Source organism: Neopsephotus bourkii, unplaced genomic scaffold, assembly GCF_033783945.1.
Source record: "Neopsephotus bourkii isolate Nb327-2 ecotype Australia unplaced genomic scaffold, CSIRO-AGI_Nbou_v1 NB_1139, whole genome shotgun sequence".
Taxonomy (NCBI): Eukaryota; Metazoa; Chordata; class Aves; order Psittaciformes; family Psittacidae; genus Neopsephotus; species Neopsephotus bourkii.
In genome coordinates, this window is record NW_026901625.1 from 2,743,865 (window position 1) to 2,766,693 (window position 22,829).

Consider the following 22,829-nt stretch of genomic DNA (forward strand, 5'->3'; position numbering starts at 1 on the left):
TGCAACCTGTCTACCATGGGGAGTATTTGGGAACAAGGGGCTTGCCAGAGAAAAACAGTTTGAGAAGGAGCTTTTGGAAAGTATTTAGTAACACTCTTGTGCCTTCATTCTTTCTTAGCTGGTTATTTCCACTTTGCAGTCTCAGCCAACAACACGCTGTTTGATGTTCTGTACTGTGTATTGGAGGATTGAACCAAGGGCAGAACCAAGCAGTAGGGAGTGTGACTTCAAGGTGATTTCAAGGCAAGAAGAGAGGGAAAGGGAATCTAGGGGAAAAAACAACTTCTGAGCTTAAGCCCAGAAGGCAGTAAGAGAAAAAACACCTTGAAGTGCCCCATTCATGGAGAATGTGCACAGATAGAGACCAGATGAGCCTTTGAGAACTTCTTTAATCCTTTAGCACAAGCAGGCTTCCTGTGACATCCTATCAAGTCTCTTCCTTCCTCCCCTCCCACTCCCATTCTCACCTTTCCAGAACAAGAACCTTGACTGGTTCCCCCGGATGCGAGCCATGTCTCTGGTCAGCAATGAAGGGGAAGGTGAACAGAATGAGATCCGGAATCTTCAAGACAAACTCAATACCACGATGAAGCTGGTGTCCCATCTCACCTCCCAGCTGAACGAGCTGAAGGAGCAGGTATTAAACACTTTCAAAATAGGAACACTTGAGGAACATCTGACTAAAAACCTGCTGCCCTTACTAAAATAGTCACTGACTGCATGGAACAGGCAAGCACCAGTACAACTTGAGACAAAGCAAAGGGTTCCTGCAACCCTTTTGGTGGGGGGGGTCAGGGACACTTGGGGCTTTGTGATCCCTTAACTTCCTCATCAGCTGGAGCCCAACTCAGGGATTTTTGGCAGAGGTTTAAAGCAGCCTAGGCAGTCCCACACTTGAGCTGTGTCAGTGACCAAAAAGGCAGCCTGGTTTCCTACCTCACCTGTGTCCTTGTTTGAACTCCAGATGACAGAGCAACGGAAGCGCAGGCAAAGGATGGGATTTGTGGATGTCCAGAATACCATGAACCACTAAGACACAGCCGAAGCACTGGCATCACCCACCGAGGGACTGCGCTATGCATCAGCTACGAGGCTGCTTATTCCTGGCTTCCATGCGTGGCTGTTGCTGTCGGGGAGGGATGGACAATGCCATTTCCCATAGAGTGCTTGTAAGCAATTCAGGAGCCAGGGACTGACCAGGATTCCTCACAATACCTGGACCCACACGTTACTCTAATGCCCTTGTAGGAGGATAAATTATACAGGACTTTTATCCCTCATTGCAATAACTCTTTATGTTGCAAATGTGGAGGGTTGTATCTTTATCTCCATGCACTGCATTCTGAGGGGGCTCCACCTCGGGTGTAGTGCAAGTAGCTGTAGGGCTGCAATATTTAACTTATTCCAAGAGTGGCACTAGTACATGTGGATCTTTGCAAACCAGCCATCGTATTTGCTGTACCTGCTCCATGCTGATCCCTCCCCATTTAAAGAATTCTGTTATCACTGGGGTGCAGTAAAGAGAAGCTGAACTCAAGGAGATGGCTTTTGTTAATTTAACTCACCAGATGAGTACCCAAGCTTGTACTAGTGTGAACTAGTCCTTTTTTTCCTTCTGTGGACCAAGAGTATCTGGGCAGTAGTAGTAGGAGAGTGCAGGTTTACAGGAGTTCACTGTGAAGGGGTGTCCTGTGTTTTAGTTTCATCTCTGGTGTAATGTTTTACCTTTTTTTTGTTGTTACTGTTGTTACTTAAGAACTGAAGTGTAAGTTGCCTTAACTAAATTAAATACAAAATCATGTTATAATAAAAACTTAAACATGGTCAAGAAAGCTCCCTTCCTGTGCACTCTGCTATGTAATGGGGTTGTTACGCACAGAGATGCAGAACGGGCCAAGGACCTGAAGACAAATCTGAGCTGTATTTACCCAAGGTGCTCCACAACCCAGTGCTCTGAGCTCCAGCTGTTAAACATTAACATGTAGTACGATGCTCCAGTCAGAAGAAGAATCCTACCTTGAACACCAGCCCTGTTTTCTGAAGCTTTGGATTGGAGCCTGCTGCAAAGTTTCAAATTCTTTCAGTACTTGCCAGGAAAACACTGTTCAAATACATAAAAAGCACATAAAAAGGAGCAGCTGCTGGTGCTGCCTGGAGCTGTGTTCTAGACACTCATCCTGCCCAAGCCAAGCAGTGCTGCAGGCATCCCAGCTCCAGCCTCTGCCTCCCGAGAACAGACACTGATGCAAGCATTAAAGCTTTAAAAAATGAATTAAAATAGGCCACAGCAATGGACTAATTAATCACAGCTGAAATTTGTTTATGGCCCTATATACCAACATGTCATTAAAACCTATCTTGAACCCTCAGATACGCAGTAACCCACAGAACCTTCTTGTCATGCTGACAGAAAGCTGCACACAGCTACCTTGACTTGCAACACACCCCAGAAGCATCTGATTGAAATCTCAGTTAAACTCTTGCACCACTCCACTGTCACCATGGTAAACTATCACCCTTGGGCCTCCTGTGTCTTCTCAAAAGGAAAACAAATGTGATGGTTAAAGTAGCCCTCCCTCAATTTCACTATTACCAGAGCTAACACACAGAAACACAAGCATAGCTACCTATTCATATCACTACCGTTATCTTCACAAGCACATTTAAAGCTAACATGGTTGCACCTACTGCCTCTGTGCATCTCCTGGTTGTTCCATTTCTCGTAATACAAAGGATCACCTCTAACACCACTAAGATCTTTCCTCTGAACTACACTGCTCCAATAAGGTTTCAGCACAATGTGTTAAGCATGGCCTAGATTTTCAGTAAAGAGGGGGCACTAGATATGAAGGGTGTAGGGCTGAATAAAAATGCTGTTGCTAAGAGGAATAAATGGTTTTATTCATCATGGCAACGTACAGTGTTCAGGAATATATACAGTGGAGAATTGGAGCTGGCCTATCACTTGGAGTCCTCCTCAGGTTTCTTGGCATAAAACTTTTCTCGCAGTTTTTTCCACGTCCCTTTTTTCATGTCTTCCATCTGTTGCAGAACGTCTGCAAAAGGAGAAAAGAGAGAGCTGGGGAAAGAGGAAGAAAAGCAGAAAAGCAAAGGAATGAAAAGCCCTCTTGTAACAGCTCTGCTGTACATATATTTTCCTTTCCTTGACTTTCATCTTAATGAATTTCTATTTCAGGGCCCGAAGCAAGGTTGTTTTCTCTTCCAATCCATTGTGCAGGGAGTCTCTTATCACTAACAACTAATATTCAGTTTCTACACACTGCAAAGTTAGGAACTGGAGCAGAACAAAGCTGCACTAGCTTCCTGCACTGCACTTAATAAATGATCTGTCTGAGAGTATTTCTGCCTCATGGTACTCTGTTTTCTTTCAAAGTCTAATACAAAAAACCACTGAAGGGAACTTGAACATGGTGAAACAGAAGCCAAGCTACAGTTTGGAATGACACATTGAACGTGCCTACCTTTCACACAGTTCCTGCAATCTGATGTCAAAGAGCCCTTGCAAACTACAACTGACTTTTCACCCTGACAGGTTACTAAGACCTCCTCAATTACTCCCGAACTTACTCCTCATTAAACATCCTCATATACTTGCACGCAGTCCCATTCTGCCCTTTAGTCACAGGTGTTCAGTAGGAGTGAACACTACAAAGACTAGAATGCACTTTATCTCCTGCACTGACTTATTCTCAGATCAAGCACAGTGTCAGTACCTGTTGATAGTATCATTTTGCAATCTTCTACTGTCACTCCTGTGAAGTTTGTGTCTCTCAGGCGTGGATACTGCACAAGGAGCAAGTAGGTAAGAGAAGGAGAGAGAAAGAAAAGGATGTTACTTGTAGTGCATTAAAAGAGCTAAAAAAAGTCACCATAGGCTACAATCTGAGCTCAGTGTCAGTCGAGGTCTAGGAATTCTGTTCATCCATACCAAGAACTGTCCATACATGCCACAGAGGCCAAGATGTCTGCAGCCTCCCTGGAGGGACCAAAGGCATCAGGTCATGCTGCATCCACCCAACTGCTCATTTGTCTGACATTCCCAGAAATCCTGCTGGGATGAGGCAGCCAACACCAGAGGGGCGTGGTGATACATCCCCTAAGAGAGGAATGATGGCGAATGCCAAAGCTCACCTTATTTTTGTAGTAGTTGGTGTGGATTCTGACTAAGCTCTCATACATTTGGTCGCAGTTCTCAGGGTCAGCAATCTGGAAAGGCACGAAAGTATTACATGAGTGTTACTTTAAACCTCCATAGCAAAACCCACCTCGTTTCAGGACGTGTGAGAAGGACAGTCAAGGAGTGCCTTTGGTGACTTCCCAGTGCAATGTAGGATGCTGGCAACCCCTACTGTGCTGCTCCAGAATGCAGATCGTTTTCTTTCTCCTCTACTTCTCACCAGGTCGGTGAACAAAGAGGCGTGTGATTTCCAGAATGAACCTTAAACTCTGCTCAAAAAGGTTTGACAGATCAACCCTGAATACAGTTAATGAGAATACTGCTGGGCAGCTTTCTCACATCTATAGTGGTGTGAAATCTGCAAGACTTCTTGCTCAAAGGCCAGTTTTGCCTCCTGCTTGATTCTAAAGCATCAACTAGAATCACATACCAGGATGAAGGTAGAAAATCCCGGCACAGGCAAAAACTACTTATAACTGATTAGTGAAAAGCAGCATGAAAGACACTGCACAGCTTGTGAAGGGTAAATGGATTTCTATTTCGGTTTAGTAGGTTGGAAAGATCTTGCTAATAACTAAACCTCTTCTAGGTCCCTCTGCCAGGTGCCTCTGCCTTGCAGAGCCATCGAGTTAGCAGCATGGCTGGCACGTCAGCTTGGTTTTCTGCTTTACAGTGGGGGCCAACTTGACTAGAACACTGCATTGCTGCCCAGTGACATCAAACATAAATGATTCAAACGGATACATGCACAGGAATAGCATCAACAGAAGCACGTCAGGATACAATGACAAGGCTCGTCTGTCCTTGAGACACTGAGTCAGGTTCAGTGCAGGGCCTCCTCCACACAAGCTATAGGACTAAGGCAAGGCTCTCCTTATTCAGGAGGGAGAGGATACATGGGCAGACAGGCAAGAGTAAGCACCATCACAACAAAGATCATCTTCAGCTTAACCTATCTTGCACTTACATCTCAAATGACCCTGCTAATGTTTTAGTAATGACAGCAGCAACAGCTATTAAATGAGCAGCAGAAACAGCATTCCCCCACCCTGTACAAACAGCAAATCTTATTCCACATGAATAAAGCAGACATTACCCTGATTAAGTATCCTTTATGGTTTCAGTTCTTCTCTCAGACATTCCTCCTGCTGTCTGCCAGTACATTTCCTTAGCTATATTAAGACTTTATACATACAAATAGACATCAGTGCTGCAGGCATCAATTTAGATTTTCAAGACGAGTGGCAGCTTTGGAACCTTTTAGCCAATTGGTGCAGCACATTCAGCTGTCCTGAGCACATAGGAAAGCAATAAGCACTCTCCGAAATGTCTGCTGCAGACTATTCTGGTGACCAATAGAGAATTAGGTACCTATAATGGTCCCTGAAGTAGAAAACACGTATCTGGAATGTCTTTATGCTGAGAAAAGGCACTTTTACACTGCACAGCAACACCTGCATGCCTCTAAAGGGCTGCAGCCCAAGTCAAGCATTGACTTGTCTGATTTATTTCAGCACCAAAGCCTAAACTCCAATACAATTACACTGTAGCTGGGATCCAATTTTACAACTCCTGCATCCTAACAATGCCAGGCAGCGCCGCAGTTCACTATGTACTCACACCGCACCGCACTAGCATCACGGTGAGCAGAACACACAACTCAATTCCAGCACAGACAAAAGCACGGTGCTTTCTTCCCCAGTGCCACAAGCACAGGAGAGGGGTTCCCCAAAGCACACAGTGCACGGGGGGGGAAGAACCGGGTATGAATCACAGCTTCTCTTAAGTGTTGGAGCAAGGCCAGAGGAGGCCATGGAGATGCTGCGAGGGCTGGAGCAGCTCTGCTCTGGAGCCAGGCTGAGAGAGCTGGGCTGGGGCAGCCTGGAGAAGAGAAGGCTCCTGAAGGGGAGACCTTAGAGCAGCTCCAGTGCCTAAAGGGGCTGCAGGAAAGCTGGAGAGGGGCTTGGGACAAGGGCCTGTAGGGACAGGCCAAGGGGAATGGCTTGAACCTGCCCGAGGGGAGACTGAGCTGAGCTCTTAGGCAGAAGCTCTTCCCTGTGAGGGTGCTGAGGCGCTGGCACAGGGTGCCCAGAGAAGCTGTGGCTGCCCCATCCCCGGCAGTGCTCAAGGCCAGGTTGGACACAGGGGCTTGGAGCAAGCTGCTCCAGTGGAAGGGGTCCCTGCCCGAGGCAGGGGTTGGAGCTGGAGGAGCTTTAACCTCCCTTCAACCCGACCTCCGCTTTGCGCCTCACAGAAGCCGCTAAACGTCAGAGGCGCCTGCGCGGCCCAGGCCCCGCCTCGCCCCCGCTACCCCCGAGGAGGCCGCCGCCGCTGCCGCTGTCACCGCCGCTGTCACCTGCGTGTTCTCGCCCTCGCGGAAGGCCTGCGCCACGCGCTGCCGCAGGAACGCGCCCAGGTCCCGCTGCCGCTTCGTGTCCTCCACCGGCCACTCCTCGCACAGCTTCAGGAACCGCCGGTACCGGCTGGCGGCCATCGCGCCTCACGTGGCCCTACGGCGGCCGAGACGGGCCCGGCGGGGGCGCGCAGGCGCAGCGCGGCGGGGAACGGGCGCGGATGGGACGGGACGGGACGGGTCCCACTGCAAAGCACGGGCTCGGGGGTGCCCATTGCGCTGCTGCCGCCAGCGCTCCGGGGGCCCGCAGCTCCGTGTGTCCGGAGGCAGCGATCGCAGCCTGGATTCGGGCTGTCCCTTGCCACAGGGATCCAGCCCGGGACGGCGCTTGCTGATGTGCTGGTGTGTAAGGGGGAAAAGGGAGCGGGAGGCCTCCTATCGCTGCTGAAGCAACAGATGGGATCATAGGATCCCGGACTGGTTTGGGTTGAAGGGAGCTTAAAGCTCATCCAGCTCCATGCAGGGACCCCTTCCACTGGAGCAGCTTGCTCCAAGCCCCTGTGTCCAACCTGGCCTTGAGCACTGCCAGGGATGGGGCAGCCACAGCTTCTCTGGGCACCCTGTGCCAGCGCCTCAGCACCCTCACAGGAAACAGCTTCCTTATATCCAACCTAAATCTCCCCTGTTCACCTCGTTACCCTTTGTCCTTCCTCGATTGCTGTTTCCTTTCCAGGAGCCAAGGCAGGGGGTTTGCCCCACTGACACCAGGTCTGGCTGCTGGTGTCATGCTTGCACCCTGATTCATCCTTCCCCACTCCCAGAGTTGATGTCCCGGTGCGTGCATCCCACGAGAGGCTCAGAGCATGCGGATGCTGAGGTGGGTCTGGCTAAACCCCACCAGCAAAGCTGTGACCGGTTACAGTTAGCACTGGTCACAGCCCATGTGCATGCCTGTGAGCCAGGACATCGACAACTCAACCCTTTCGCTGCTGAAGCAGAGCCCAAATGTGGGGTTTTATTATAGTCGTCTCTATGAGTGAGAAACAGGCAGCAGTGTGAACAGCGTGCAGTAAATAACAAGGTCTTCCCAGATGGACCTGAGGCCGAATAAAAGGCACAACAGGGCCAAATGATGTAGATTTTCCAGCTATAAAGTGTAGCAATTTGGCTGTATGCAGTAAAATACAAGTGAAAGTGTCCCCTTAAGACCTATGGTCAAAACACGCAGCCCTAAAACAAAGGTCACGTAACGCAAGGATGCTGTAGAAGTGAAAGAGATGGACAACAAATGGGAGTTACTTTGATGATTTTATTCATGTTTTACTTATATCCCCACTCCCCAGTAAGGGGCTTCTGTAGCGCTGTTCCTTGTGGAAGGATTTCTCTTGCAGGTCTCCCACACCACGCAGGAAGGAATTCTGTTTGTTCCGTAATAATAAAATCTGTCCACAAAAGCTGTAAACATGATTTTCAGTCTTGCTATTGTCTCCTTCAAACACACACAATACTTGTATCAAAGAATTTCTAGGTGACCTTTAATGGCTAGTCCCTGACTCAATCTCACACTTGTTTTAAGCAGAAATACCTCGATGTGAATGTTCTTTGTGACAGAATCATTGCATTCCAGCCCCTTGCTTAGAAGGTTCCTGCAATGTGCTCTGATAGAATCCCACAGGGATATTAAACCTTTGCGAGGTCCAGTTCTTGGTCGAGGTCCCCAGCTCAGAACCTCTGCAGCATCTCATAGGTCTGTGTTTCAGCCCCAGCATTCACTGGGTACATGCACTGTGTGTTGGGGGCTGGTTTTGTCTCCCTTGTGTGTTGAGCAGGAGCTGGAGGTGATGCTGCAGCCTGCTCACACCCCCCAGCTCATTCTAATAGTCTCACTCAAGCCCACAGTATGTCCTCACCCCGTTTGGCTTCTTGAGTGTAGAGGTGAGCAGGTCCTATTTTATCATTAAGACTCTTTCAAGTAATGCTTGCTTTTGGCTCACAAATAAATCAAGGACAGCAGTAAAACAAGAAGGGAAAATAAATCTTGTGATTGATTGCAGGCAGAACATTCTTTCAGCTCTTTGCTTTTTTACGCTTCAGTTCATTCATGGCACCTAAGAGCTTTTTGCACTTTCCTAGCAAGCTGCCCGTGCCCTCATTCCAAACGTGCACATGAGGTCCAGCAGCAGAGGGTCCCATACAACTGACCCAGCGCGGAACTTCTCAGGGCTATGGGTCACTTGGCAATCCAGGCTATTTCACATGGCAATTTCTCATTTTCCTTCTGAGATGTTCTGAAGGATCTTGATGAGATTCTCCAAGCCAAAAATATAGCCGTGGTCTGGCCCATCGTAAGTGGTGTGATTGCACTTGGAGCCTTTAAATGTGGTGTGGGCAAAGTCTATCATCCGCACGTCAACTCTGGAGTGATGAGTGCCGTGTGAGGCGGTGCAGTTTGTTCTTTGGAAGTGAAGGTGGTTATCCAAGGGTGCTGTGTTCTCCTTGGGCTCCTGTCCATCGTAAATGATGAGAAGTGAGCTGGAGTAGAACCTGTAAGAGCTTTGCTTCCTGATGACGGAGAGCAGAGCTTTGAGCCGCAGGATGATGGGCTCCAGGAGATCCATGCGGAGGTGGTTGCCGTTGCACAGGAACTGGCGCAGGGTTTGCCTGAATCCCTCCGGTGAGAGTTTCCTCCCATAATACTTGTCTTTGCAGAGAAAATGGCCAGTGTCCGCTTGGTAAACCTTGAGGAAGGAGAGCAAAAGCCCGAATTGAGTTGTTAAGTTTTCCCAAAGCTCTAGACTTTGTCTATGTCTAAAAAGCTCAGCCCCAAGCAGAAGAACAGGATGTAGCTGCTCTGCAGCCTGGCACTATGTAGCGATGCTGGCAATGTACCAGCAGGCTCCTCACTGCATCCCACCTCCTGTCTTTCCTGGAGATTTAAACTATTCCATTTAAACCACTAGTGCAGATTCTTGTTGCACTGCTATAAATTACCCCTTTGTGAAACCCCAATAGCACTAAATCAGAGCCGTGCCACTAGTGATTTATAGCATTTCCCCCTGGCTCTGGTAGGAGTTTGCAGCAGTATGGGGATACCTCAGCTTTGTACCTTCCCCAGTATGCAACGCCTGGGTAGCAATAATCTTGCTTTCTTAAACACAGAGAGACAAGATGTAGGCAGAGATTTGTATGTGAGGCTCTGGTAACACTGAGTAAGAAGCGAGGCAGTGAATACCCAATGAGTTCACACGCCACATGTAATTTGAAGGGTAATCTGCTCAACAGAAGCGTGTCACAGACCAGGAGGGGACATGGGTTTTGCCACCCAGTGTTTTCCCTGCTATGTGTGTGCTCTGTAATCACCAGGCTCATAATTACCCTTCAGGCACAGCAGAACAGTGCTTGAGAAGCACGGGTGAAGCGAACGCGTGGTTTGGGTTTCTAGAGGCAGGGTGGGGATTCTGAGCGCCAGGGGCTGTAGGATTTAGCACAAAACAACCCTTGGCTCTTGCAGCAGCAGGAGGCAGCTCTGCCAAGGCAGGAGCGGGGCAATGGAATGCTCTTTTGTTTTTGTTCTTTGTGCCGCAGCCAAGAGAGAAGCATGAGAGGGGAATCTGTTCATGTACAGGCAGATTCTCAGCTGGGGTAAACTGGTTCCAGCTGCTCCTACTGGTGGCAGTGGTGCGGGGTGGTGCTTATCCATCTGCTGCTTATGAAGTCTCCAGTAGTCAAAGGGGAATGGGGAAAGGGTTACCCTGCGTGTACCATGTCCTGTTCTCTTCCCTAAGCATCCCCTCCCGTTTGAGGACAGGACACACAATGAGTGGTCAATTCTCACAGCCTGTATTTGGTGTAGGGCAAGAATTAAACTGCTTCACTTTACACCAACAAAGAGTCCCTTTAGTTTCCCAGCTTGCTTTCAAGCCGTGTGCCAAGCAAACACCAAAAAGGCCTTACCTGCATCCCACAGATGCGAACACCCAGAGATGCAGAGGTGCTTTGTTCACACTTCTTGATGTGCCGGGCTTTCTTCTCCTCTGAGGCATCATCGCCATGCTGCCGCGTTCCCATCTTTAAGTCCAGGATGCAGGGATAGTTGTATTTTGATACCACGTTTTCAAGCAACAGGAACTCTGAGCATGAGTTAAGGGAAACCAAATACTTTCAAATTCTAATTGAAAGAGGTTTTAAATCAGAGCAACTGCTGACGCTCTCCATAATAGCTCACAACTGTAATGAGACTTTCTGAGCCCATTTTACCAACATGTCTTTGCTATAGGCCCCTTGCTGCCAATTGTAGTTAATTTACTGTAGTACAGTCCTACCAATTAAAGCCCCAACAGCTCCATTCTCTAGTGACACCATAGCCCTGGGCTGTGGAGCTGACACCTCACCTCAGTGCTGCGCTCCCCCTGTGGGTGTGGGGGGAGCTGTTAAACTCTATTACTCACATGACTGCTGGGTAATGAAGTGTAATAGGAAAATAAAAGGTGAGGCAGCTGCTAATTCTTACATAGTTGTGGTTTTCAATGTACGCCAAGGGGATCCTTCACTTATGCTGAATACCCTTCATGGCAAGTGGGGGTTTTATTCTTATCACAACTTCCAGCACCTCTCTTCTGTATCCTCCCAGAGACTGGGCCGAGGAGGGATGCAGAGCCCTGGTAAAACATCTTCTTGCCAAGACCACGCTGGAGGGGAGAGGGGAGAAAGGATACGATGCAGTTTGTTCTCGTTGTGCTTGGAGGACATGCGGTTCAGGTGCTGCCGGTGACAGTGCAGTCCCCAGGGGTTGTAGCTCTTTCTTTCTGGCTGGTTTCCATTTGCATCTTCCAGAAGCGAATCTGTGCAGTACTGAAGGTCTGTCCTCAACAGCCTCTTCCCTGGGCAGCTAGACAACACACACAAAAGAACACATTGGGTTCGTAAGCTCCAGAGGGGAATATTTCCTCTCTTCCTCTTTTATAGAGCATCCAACTCGATAAGGTGAATTTTCGGGGACTCTCAAAGGAAATGCATTGATCATGTCCAACCTGCAGAGAGCCTTTGTTACTCTGTAAAAGTGATTCTCAGAGATGCAGTTATTGCTGGGTGCCAGTATTTTCTTTCATTATAGTCTCAGTGTGCTTGGCTCCTGTGAGCAGCACCGTGCATAGCTCTGTTGATCTGGGTGAATGGGCACTACACGGGCAAGGTGTCCCACACTAGGAATGATTCCCAGTTTAAAGGGGCTGGCTTTAAGGAGGGTGGGGAGGGAACAATGGGATCTGTTCTCCCTGGAGGGTCATTCCTTGGTTTCATCATCCAAAACCCATCACACTGAGGACAGGGGTTTCATGGTAGCAATTCTGCACCCTTCAGACACAGCTGACACAGGTCTTTTCTCTTTGGGGTGAAAGATGCCTTGCAGAAAGCCTGTGCCAACGACATGCATGCAGGCACCATGATGCCCCCCTTAACTGTGCAGTCGCTATGTGGCTGTTACCAGCACAAGGGTGTTACATGATGTGCTGCATGCTTGGTGGTTTTTCACCTGGGGCCTCTCTTCCTTCTGGAGCACGCTGTGCTCCAAGGAAACAGGTTTAAAGCAGAGTTCGAGGCACATCTTTGAGCAACAGCATCCCAGTGATAGCCACATCTGCCCCGCTCTGTCCACAAGCAGGGGAGAGAGGAACCACGAAGCCACCAGGCTGGGCACTGCTTTTGCTCCCTTTGCCTTAAAGCAGCCCTTGTGCCACCAAAACCACCCCAGGCAAGGCCCAGAGGGGGCCTGCAGGGAGCATCCCACCCATGGCAGAGCCTCACCTGTCTTTGAAGGTCTTGGTGACCTGCGTGTGGCTCCAGGTGCCGAAGGCGCGCTCGCCGCCCGTGCCGGTGCTGGCAGCCCACTTGCATTTGTGCCATAGCGTCACGGCAGGGTCACCGGTGGCATTGTCCAGGCTGGGGCTGGCGATGAGCGTCACGTTCCCCAGGCTGTCCTTCTTGAGGTGCACGGAGACGATGCCTGGACAAAAAGGAGGAAAACAAATGGGAACGGGGTTACCATAGGGGCTCCTCCATCACCTGCACCAGCGCCAGGGGTCCAGCCTTCCCAAGAGGGCTGGTGTGTTCTTTAGTGGCCTCTCACACCGATCCCACTCTGATTTGAGGCCCAATAAACACCATTAATCCAAGACCCTGGAAAACAGCCACAGGCTTTTCTAATGTTCCCTGCTCTCAAGGCTTGGCTTGAAACCTGTCTCCTCTGAACATCATGTTCTTTTGTCCTCCATCCCTCCAGGCTCTGCTATGTCACAAGTGGCCCAGCAAAGACACACACACCCCACACCCCCCCGCTGGACTGGGAGCTCCTGGCTTATTTATGACAAGGGATTTAAGTCTCACAGGGCAAGGTTGGAAATGCTTCTCATTGGCAGGTAGCAAAGGGAGGGTAGGGGAGAAGGAATTTTCCAAAGACAAACACCATGCCAACTGCTTCCTTTAATTGGAGAGCCCCCAGGAGCAAAGGCAGAGGCATGTGCATGGGCTGGCAGCACTGCCTGCATATGTGATTGATGCCCATACATTGTCATGGTCATGTCCTTGCCCAAGCACCAAGGACCAGCACCCCAACAGCCAGCGATGGGGACCAGACCCTTACATGCCTGGTGTGCCTTCATGCATGAGGGGAGCGTGACGCGATTGGGGATTACTACTTTACATCCTGAGTGCTTAAAACACCGCGGTGTGTTTTAGCAGTGTAATTTTCCCTGACTCCATCAGGCATCGCAGGGCTCAAATGCCATCCTGCATATTTAGCCCAGCCATGGGGACAGCCATGTCCATGGGGACAGCTCCACATCTCGGATGACAGAGCAGGAATGGCCGTGGCTCGCACTAAGTGCTCTGACCTTTCTGGGAAAGGCTGATAACTGCAGCCCCGCTCCTGCTGCTGCTCTGCCAGGGCTGTCTGAGCCTCTCAAGGCAGCAGAGGTGCTTTTAGAGCAGCCCTTTAGGGCTCGGGGGGATGCCAGCGCATGAGTCGTACCCTGCTGCTTTCAAGTCTCGCTGCAGGAAGGTAGATCCAAAAGAGGACAGGCAGGGCGGTCGGACCAGCAAAGCTCATCACTGGAAAGAACCCTGTTAGCAATGCATGGAGCTGGGTTTTAGCCAACTGTCCCCAGGGCATCCTCGCTTGGTCTGCCAGGCACTGCGGGGAGATGCGTTTCAGCAGCTGAGCAAACACAGGAGCTCAGTTCTCCCCAGCTAAGTTGCTGAAGCAAATAAATATGCAAAGTCCTTTCTCCCCATTCAAAGCGAGATTACAGTAAGCAAACACAGACAGAAGGGTTTGCCCTCTGTTGCTTTCTGTTGCACTGGTAGACTCGGGGTGCTCATCCCTGCCTGGTCCTGCACCCCCTAACCCTGCAGCTCCGGCTATATTGGGATGCTCATGCCCTCCATACCTCTGTTTAGGTACCACAACCATTTCTGTTCCCTTTTGCCCTAAAATCAGCATCAATCTGAACATGTGCCACAGCAGGCTTGGTTACATTGGCTAATTTAGCACTAAAATGGGGCAGGAATATCCAGAGGCTGCTCTGCCAATGGAACGGGGGGGCTGGAAACCTTAGCTAAGGTATTTTAGCTATATCAGTCCACTGACAGAGCTCTGTCATCCTTAAGGCTCAAACCTTCTCCCCACCAGCCCTTCCTCTGAGTCCCATTTGTAAAAGATCCGTATTACAGATAACTGAGAGCAAGTGCAATTCCTACCAGCTCGGATGCCTGCTTCGGATTTCCAGGGGAGGGAGGCAGGGAAAAAAGCCACTTAAATCAAAGCAAGGCAAATGAAGCCCTCGATTCCAAATCTAGCTCTGTGCCTCTGCTACGGCGCGATAGCAGCCTGGAACCTTCACAACTGTCCCAGTTACAGACCTGCAAGTCAATGGAGCTGTGCTGATTTACATAGTGCTGATAATCTGGCCCTAAAACCGTTATCTATAGCATAAAACTAAGAGTTTTGGAGTATCTTACATTCATACGAAAGTTAATGGGGAGATTTTCAAAGGCAAATGTGAACAGTTCAACGGCAAGGGAATGGGATCCTCTCCCTCCTTCCAGCCAAACAGTCTTCAGATACCTGTGTTTCAGCCTACTCCTGTTTCCTGGTGGGCTTCCATATGGGATTTGCATGTGTCCTGCAAGTGACCTGTGAGTGCAACCCAAGCCATGGCTACTGACCTTCTCTTTCACTGCAATGAGACAACACTTATCTGGAAGGAAAGGTGCGTTCAGTGCTTGGCTTTGCTGGCCTTTTACTGTCACCAGAACCTCAGACCTGCTCCTGTCCAGCCCCAGTGTGGCACCCAATGGGTATTTGCGGGTGCTGTCACCGTGCCCATGGCATCCAAGGGATCCTCAGGAGCACGTTGCTGTGTAGCTCTACAGCACTGGTTTGTTCTTTGACCACACAAGTGCCTTTATTCACTGCCACGTGCAGCAGGACCCTGAGCAGAACGGGCTTGGAAAGAAGCCCAGCATCCCCCTGCGAGCTCGGCTCGGGGCAGGCAGCGCTTTGCAAGGGTCTGGTGGGGGAAAAGTTGGTCCCAAGGTCACCAAAGCGCCTGAAGCGGTTAAGCAAGCGGTTAAGCATTCTTTAAGCAGCTGACCCGGTGTTAGATTTGAATGGTGACATTTGATCAACACCGCACATACTGTCGGCATTACATAATGGTCCTGGCCCTGCAGCCTAAGAATAGAGGTGAGCAACATGGACACGTGTGAACCACGCTCGTGAAGACCTCAGGATTGTTCCCCCTGATGCTCATCCCCCCCATTACCACCTCTGAATGAGTGGCATTCAGGCCAGGACTGTTATAAGCAGAAAAGAGTAAAACAAAGCATGGGCCCAATGGCAAATTGGAAAGGAATTGCTATTTAATTATCCTTTGTCACAGAACTCACCGGGCTTTGCAACAGAAGAGGAAAAGAAGACAAGAAAGGATTAAAAGCCACCTGAACCGGTAAGCTGGGACTGCTCAACGTCTTTATTAGTGAGACAGAGCAGGGCCCAGCTCTGCAGCACAGAACCCTGCGCCTGCCAAAGCAAATGGCTTAGAGGAAGGCTGTTTTCTTGAGCATCTTTTTAATGTTGCCCCATAAATCTGCAAAGGCCCCGGCGTTTGTGGGAAAGGCAGAGGTGGAACTGGAAGCGCATCAAAACCGCAGCTGATGCTGGGGGCTCTCCTCTGTAGCGCTGAAGGACCAGGAGATGGATTTGAAGTCTTTATGTGTCAGCTGAGCTCACAAAAACCCATGCTCAGGAGCTGTATGAGCAGCACAGTAAAAGCAGAACCAAGTGAGGGACAAGGCAGGCAAGGAGGAGGACACTGCAAGTGCTGCTGCTCAGTACAGCCGGAAAATGGTGCAGGGCAAGGAGGAGGTGTTTGAAGAGGACCCCAGGAAGTGATGGGGGCACAAAGCCCGGGAGGCTCTTCCCTGTCCTGGGAAGGTCTCACTCATGGCCAAGTGTCCAGATCTGATTTTTGGGAACTAAGTGGTCTGTACCTCTGGTTCATCCAGGGATGCTGATTTCAAGCAGAGCACATAATGTGTCAGATCCTGGGAACGTACTTTCCTGCACCCATCCACTGCCACCATTCACATCCCATCAGACCAACTTATCAGATGCCACGACATGCAAAATCCTCATCCTATTCCTGCCCCTTGTTCTGTGCTCACCCTCTCTGTCCTGCTCCTGCACTGCCCAGGCTCTGGGCTCCAGAGGGGACCACGATCACCCTTTCAGCATCCACCTTTTCACAACTGTCCTCCTAAGGACAGGCCAATTTCAGCCTGATTTGACGTAACAGGAGTCCCCTGTGTTACCCATTGCTGACCATGGCAGCAAGAGGATGGGCAGAGGTGGGGGATCTCCCTCAGCCAGCACAGAACCCTTATTAGACATCAGAGAGTCCCCATCCAGCCACAGAGATGCAGGAAACCCCCCTGGTCTCACAGACCTGCCCCTGTGCACGTTTCCATGCAGGAAGCATCCTTGCTCAGCAAACCCTCCACAAGTGATGGGGCTCCACAGCTCAAACTGAGCCAGCCGGTACCACCAGCCCCCTTGTCCCAGCATCAGGACTGACCCCATCTCCCCTTACCTTTGTACTGGGGGGTGAACTGCCTCATGGCCAAGGGCAGCGACTCGTAGAAGCTCAGTTCCTGCGAGACCAAGGGCTTGCAGATCGTGTGCTCGTCGTACTTCATCATGCTCATGTGGCCGCCGACCTGATGGACGAAGGGCTCCAGGAGCACGGCGCTGCTGCTCTCACAGGGGGGGCTCTGCCCCACCATGGTGCTGGCTGAAAGGCAGTGGGGGGCCAGCACCAAAGGGGGGTCAGGAGCACACAGCACTGGATCACTTCACTCCCGGTTCTCACTGCAAAAGAGGGTATTGGGGAGCGTGAGGAAGAGGATAAGCAACCGTGAAGCCTCTGTCCATGGAGCTGAGCCTGGGTTTGTGCTGCACTGGGTGCACAGCCAGGCTTTGAGGGCTTTAGGTGCCCAGAGGCTGGCAGGGAGCCGCAGCCTGGAAGTCTGGAAAAGACCCGATTTAGATCTCCTGGGAGAAAAAGAAACAGAGGGGAATGACAAGAGGAGCTATCAAGTTAATGAGGTGGCCTTGTCAAAGCAGCTGGAGCAGGGCATTCCTCGCACTGGTAATGTCAGGTTATTAATACGCTGTATTAATGACACCCCTTGCTGTGAAACAGCCCCAGTTTGCCTTACGAGATAGTGTTAATGATGGCCTCAGTCTTTCCCAGGCTAGAACATTCCTTGTGAAGGAGGTTTATTAATAAAGCCCATGGCCCTGGGCAGTCCCTTTGCGCCTTAGCACTGCTTGGGGGGGGTTAGCAGCAGTTTCTGCACCTTCTAAAGAAACCTCAGTTTGGGACAATCCCTGCCATTTAACACCCGTGCATTAGCAGGAGCGGCTCCTGCACCCTGTTAATACATGAGGATGTGTTAAACCAGCACCCAAGCGCTGGCTCCCCCGGGCTCTCCAGCCCTGCTCTCGGTTATAGCCCAAAGGAGCATCCAGCAATGGCTCCATTCACAATTCCTGCTTGATTTTGACAGCAATGAGTCCTGGCTCTGAACCACTCAGGTAAGAAAAGCATGGACCAAACCTGTGCCGACTGCCTCAGCAGCAGCACCCGGGTTTCCCTTGCAAGCACCCAGCACCACCAACTCCTTCCCTTTGTGCTTTACAAGAAGCCCATGGATGGCTCTTGCTCTGGTGGACATCAGGCAGGAGAAGCCAGACTGGCTTCATACCATCGAGGCAGTAAAATCAGAGGCAGACACTCCAGACCCCAAATGAAAGGGACTGGTAAAACCCCACTAAAATCACCCTTCTGAGGATGTCCCTGTTCCTGCAGCCCTCAAAAAGGGGTGTGCAGAGCCTGGTCTGCCTGTTGGGGAGCTTCGCATCCTACCTTTGCTAGCAAAACCCCAGTGCAGTAGATAATAACGGCTCTGTAAGATCCATTTCTGTGTAGCAAAGCCTCCGGGCTGTGTTGCTGGGGGAGCAACACCAGCTCTGCCAACCCCAAGCCTTGCTGGGGCCAGGGCAGCACATTCACCCTGCCTCAACCAGGAGGCACCGAGCAGCAGTGGGTGACGGCATCTCCCTGCTCACCCCAGGCATAACCCTGGTGTTCCGCACCACCGGGATGCTCCCAGTTCCCTGTGGCACTGGGAAGCTCAGGCTGTACTCCAGAGCCAGCTTTAACCATTGCCACGCAGCGGATTCATCCTCCTGCAGCAAAGAACCAAAGCTCTGCTGCTTCAATTTCCCCTTTAAGCTCGATTAAAACACGGAGCACACAAGCACCCGGTGCTGGGCCCTGCTTTGTTTCCACCTGCAGGAGTGGGATGAAGGCAGAGAAGGGGAGGAAGAAACCCTCCTACCTCCAAACCACGCAGAGCAGCTCCTTTACCTTCCCCGAGGTGGTCTTTTATTCCCCTTCTCCCCCCAGTTTTCTATTGTTCCATCACCAAACACGTTGGAGAGGAATTGCTGCTCCACAATTACCAGTGTGGACGGGAAGCAAGCCTGGCCCCTTCAACGAGTGCTTTTGAGGCGGGGAAGAACGCAGCTCTTCAGAGCCTCGCTGGAAGTGAATCAAAGCATTTAGCATTTGGAGGAGTTGCGGCAACTTGGAAAGAGGATTTCTCCCTTGAAAGCTGCAGCTTTGTTGGGCTTTGGGTTAAAAAGAAGGAGAAAAAGCAAAAAGCAAGAGGATTTATTGTAACGCCTCTTTGGAGCGCAACAGGATTCAATCCAGTATTTGCTGCATCAGGAAGAGTCCAAGGCTGGAACTCAGCTGACATCACCCACAGATGAGTCGGGGTTAAAAGCCCACCGTTTGAGCTGGTTTTTACTGGTTCCCCATAAGCAAAACTCAGAGCATCTACCCTCTGCAGTAAGAGAAAGGGGTTCTTTACGTTTAGTTCGTGTTCCAAAGCCTCTTGTCCATTCAGAGCAGATAAATGTTGCTGCAAACACTTCCCAAGCCCCTCCGAAACGAGACACCCTGCAGTAAATCCCTGCTGCCGGCTCAGGTTATCACGGGTGCCGCAGGATATTTACGCCACTAAAAATACACAGAATTGCAAATAAACCTGAATCCTCACAAATAAAACCAGGGAAAACCTGACTATTTCCCCCCAGCTAAAAGAAATAAAAGCAAAAAGCAACCCAAGGCGCTGCAGATAAAGAGGACTCAGAAAGTACTGGGGAAGGAGAATACATCCCTACATAGAGAACTCCCTTCTATATCCAGGCAACCTGAGATACCTCAACAGGTATCCCTGTGGTCACTGTCAGATTGCACAGATCCCCTTCCAGTGCATCACAGGCCTGAGCCCAACCTGCATCACCAACAATGGTGTGTGAGGAGCTGGGATCCTCTGAGCAGGAATACTTTGGGATATTAAAAGCGAAATCCCTTGAAAACCAAGCGCTCTGTCAGCACAGGACCATGTTCTTGGTCTCACATGTCACAGTCAGAACCTTTCCCCTGGGAACCTGGCTCGCCGGAGCATCCCAAGGGACCCTGCTGTGAAGTTGGATCCCAAGTTGGTAGCTAATTATTCTTCATATCCCATTAAAAGGCAAGAAAAGCACATAGCTGCTAATCTGAAGAGCTCTCTGCATCCATAGCTCCTGGTACTGGAGCTCATCCGGAATCACACCCACCTCCTGCACCGAGCACCAGCCCAGCCCAAGAGCAGGGTGCGGGTGCCCATTGCAAAGCCAAAGCCCAGTTGCTCATTTCCCTTCAATCCCTCCAAACTCCTTGGCCATAAGGAAAATCCTTCTGGTTCCAGCTCAGCGCCCATCGGCACAGGGCTCAAGGCAGCCTTGGGCTGATGGCACGGGCAGGCAAACACGCTACAACCTTCAGTGAACCTTCAATCCTGCCTTGCCTGCTCCTCCCTTGGCCACAGCCAGGGTCAGGAATAGTTGCAGGGCAGCACCATGGTGGGAGCAGAAAGCTCCGCTCTTGGCAAGGGACCCAACTCCAAGCATCCTGCCATAAATCCTTGCCGGCAGAAACCCTCACCTCCTTTACCATACGTTTCCTTTCCTGACAGAAGATGATGTTCATAAAGTGGATGTCTGGACCCCACATCCCTCATGAAGAAGCAAGCAAAGATGCTGCACTGAAGGATTTATTTGGCTGCTTTGTGGGAAGCAGCAGGATCAATGGGAAGGGACAGGAGCTGCCGTGTCTTGTGCTGGCAGCCCCCTGCCCATCCCTGGGGCTGGCACGGGCATTGGGCAACAGAGTGGGGCAGCAGCGGGATATGGGAATGTGCCTTTGGACCGCAGGACAGGGGGACGTGGTGCTACCACATCCCATGGGAAAGAGCACAGGGTTCCTTATCCCCCTGCCCATTTTGTGCCTTTCACACCAAACCCCATTCACCCCTCTGCTGCCCAGCCCTCTCTCTGGCAATGCCAGGAGTGCAATGGAGAGCCAGGCTCATCCGCTGCAGACCCGGGTTGCTCCAGAGGTTTGCTCCGTGTCCTCCCCGTGCCGGCTGCCCCCTGCTCCTGCCCCTTCCCACAAGCTGGAGCCTTCCTGATGGTTCCCCACCATCCAGCACCACGCATGCGGCCGGTGCTGGTGCAGGACCTCACCTGGGTGCCGTGCGCGGCCGCTCCGGGCTCTGCGGTGAACTTGTCCCTGCTCCTCGCTGCTGCTCAGGTTTGGGAGATGAGGGCATGGGGAGAGCCAGGACATTGGGGCCATCACCTGACTGCAGCGGGGCTGGCAGGCGCATGCGATGTCCCGCTGACAGCTGGGCTCAAGGGGGGAGAAGCAGCCTCGGGTGTTAAAGGGAAGCAAAGCAGCACATGAGAGGGTTCGGGATGGAGGCGAGGGGCTGGCGTCCCGCTCCGGGGATCTCTTGTGCAATCGGCTCTCCAGGAAAACAACTGCTGCTCCTTCCCATCTGTTTTCCACTTTCCTGCCCGGACAAGCCCTCCCCTGGTGTTGATCCCGTGCCAGCAGGAGCAGATGGATGCTGCCTTCACAGAGCTCCCAGGGACAGCCCATGTCCTTTGCCCCCTCCAAACACCCACTGCTGCATCCGACCCAGTGCATGCCAAGGGCTCTGGATGTCCCCACGCATCCCAACCACGCAGGACCCGTGTGTTACATAGGAGATTGCACAGCACACACAGTCCAGCCATCCCATAGGATGACAGGGTTTCCGCTCTCATCACCCCATCCCAGTCCCCATCAGTAACTCGAGGACATTAGCAAAGCAGTACCCATGGCGGGCCCCACAGGCTGTGGTGGGTTGGGGCTTCACAGCCAAACAGCAGGAGGTTGGGGGGGGAACCTCACTAGTGGGATAAGGATTGATGGATGTGGTAATTCTTGCTAACTGAAGGGGAGAAAACAGGCGCACGGAGAGCAGAGGGATCGAACTGATGGTCAGGAGCAGAGGCGGAGATCAAAGACAGGGATGAAACAAAGATTCCTGAGCCCTGACTCCCCTCTGCTTTATGCTGGGTTGTTTTAGCTCAGGAAAATGCCTTTTTTTCCTCAATAAGCTCAGTTTCTGAAGGAAAAATCGCTGAGCTGGGCACTGTGCAAGGCCTCCGTGGTGCATTCCCACCAACAGCTTCACAGCCCATCCCAGCAGAAGGCAATAGGGTCAGAAACTCCCCCGAGGCCCCTTTGCCAGCACACACCTTTGTCCTTGGCCAAGGTCCATCCTGCTGTGTATTTCCAATGCAAGTGCTACCTGAAGCAATCTTGTGTTGGAGCACTCTAAGGGGAGAGCAGCCCTGCCTCACATTAGAACTGTGCTAATGAGGAGCTAATTACAGGCATGCAGTTATGATTACCCTTGGTTAGCACTGCACGCTGCAGCCCCCATCCCAAAGCTCTCCCAGAGGATGCTCAGGGAGCCCCACAAGGACCTGCTTCGAATGGTTTGACATGGAAGTGGCTCAGGAGCATCCTATGAGCCCAGCCCTGCTCCTGCCCCAGCCAGCAGCTCCTCACCACCCTAAGGGAGTTTAACACTGAATGAGGCCCTGCAGCAGGACCCTGAGAAGTGACCCAGGGACCCACAGTCACCTCCATCAGCAGCAGCTCCAGTGTCCTGCCATGCAAGAGCACAGAGCCCACGCTCTGCCCTGGGATGAGGTTCCCAAAGCCCACTGGGGTCTCCTCACTGAGGAGAGCCAGTTCAAAACACACCCATGGTTCCTACAGGCAGAACTGCTCTGTTAGGGCAGAGGTGGGAGGTGAGGCCAGGACTCGGACCTTGTGCCCTGCTGCAGTGAGGCTCCGTTCATAACATGCACAGAAACCTCCCCAGCACCTACCTGGAGGCTGTTCTTGGAGGTTCAATGAAGTCAAATCCCAATGTGGGCACTGGGGAGCGATGGGGCTGTGCCCGAGGGAGGTGCCTTTGGGCAGGACCCACTGGCAGTGCTGGGATTGTGCTGTTTCCTCTCCGGTTCACGCTGATCTTTCCAGGAGAACTGGCACAGCGCCCCATAAACAAGGCACAGCATCAGCTGTCGTGTCAGCAGGAGACAAAACACGCAACGGGAAAGGCTTTAACTGGAAGCAGGAAATGGAAAGATAAAGGGCTGATTTTGTTTTAGATGCCTTGGTGGTACAGATTTCCTCTGTCAGTAAGGGATGCCATGGCTTTATCAACCCCGCTGCTGGAGGGTTTATTTATAGGGACTTAACA

The 22,829-nt window shown here is 51.3% G+C and overlaps 3 protein-coding genes across 3 annotated transcripts in view; 1 reads left to right on the top strand and 2 right to left on the bottom strand.

Annotated features, from left to right (window-relative positions):
• Positions 1-1,832, top strand: part of ITPR3 (inositol 1,4,5-trisphosphate receptor type 3) — a 37,191-nt gene extending 35,359 nt beyond the window's left edge. The window contains exons 57-58 of the mRNA XM_061363013.1: positions 476-637; positions 965-1,832. Coding sequence (XP_061218997.1) covers positions 476-637; positions 965-1,033 — 231 coding nt within the window. The 3' untranslated portion in view covers positions 1,034-1,832. The remainder of the gene's footprint in view (positions 1-475; positions 638-964) is intronic.
• A 1,048-nt stretch (positions 1,833-2,880) lies between these two features.
• LOC133217478 (ubiquinol-cytochrome c reductase complex assembly factor 2) lies at positions 2,881-6,728 on the bottom strand. The gene is made up of 4 exons (XM_061363014.1): positions 6,555-6,728; positions 4,153-4,227; positions 3,735-3,804; positions 2,881-3,056 (listed from the first exon to the last, which is right to left on the bottom strand). Exons 1-4 carry the CDS (start codon positions 6,690-6,692, stop codon positions 2,962-2,964), a joined length of 378 nt encoding a protein of 125 aa, XP_061218998.1. The 5' UTR covers positions 6,693-6,728; the 3' UTR covers positions 2,881-2,961.
• Positions 6,729-8,367: 1,639 nt separating this feature from the next.
• Positions 8,368-16,956, bottom strand: IP6K3 (inositol hexakisphosphate kinase 3). The gene is made up of 5 exons (XM_061363033.1): positions 16,697-16,956; positions 12,354-12,552; positions 11,267-11,439; positions 10,506-10,681; positions 8,368-9,289 (listed from the first exon to the last, which is right to left on the bottom strand). Exons 1-5 carry the CDS (start codon positions 16,887-16,889, stop codon positions 8,819-8,821), a joined length of 1,212 nt encoding a protein of 403 aa, XP_061219017.1. The 5' UTR covers positions 16,890-16,956; the 3' UTR covers positions 8,368-8,818.
• Positions 16,957-22,829: the final 5,873 nt, after the last annotated feature.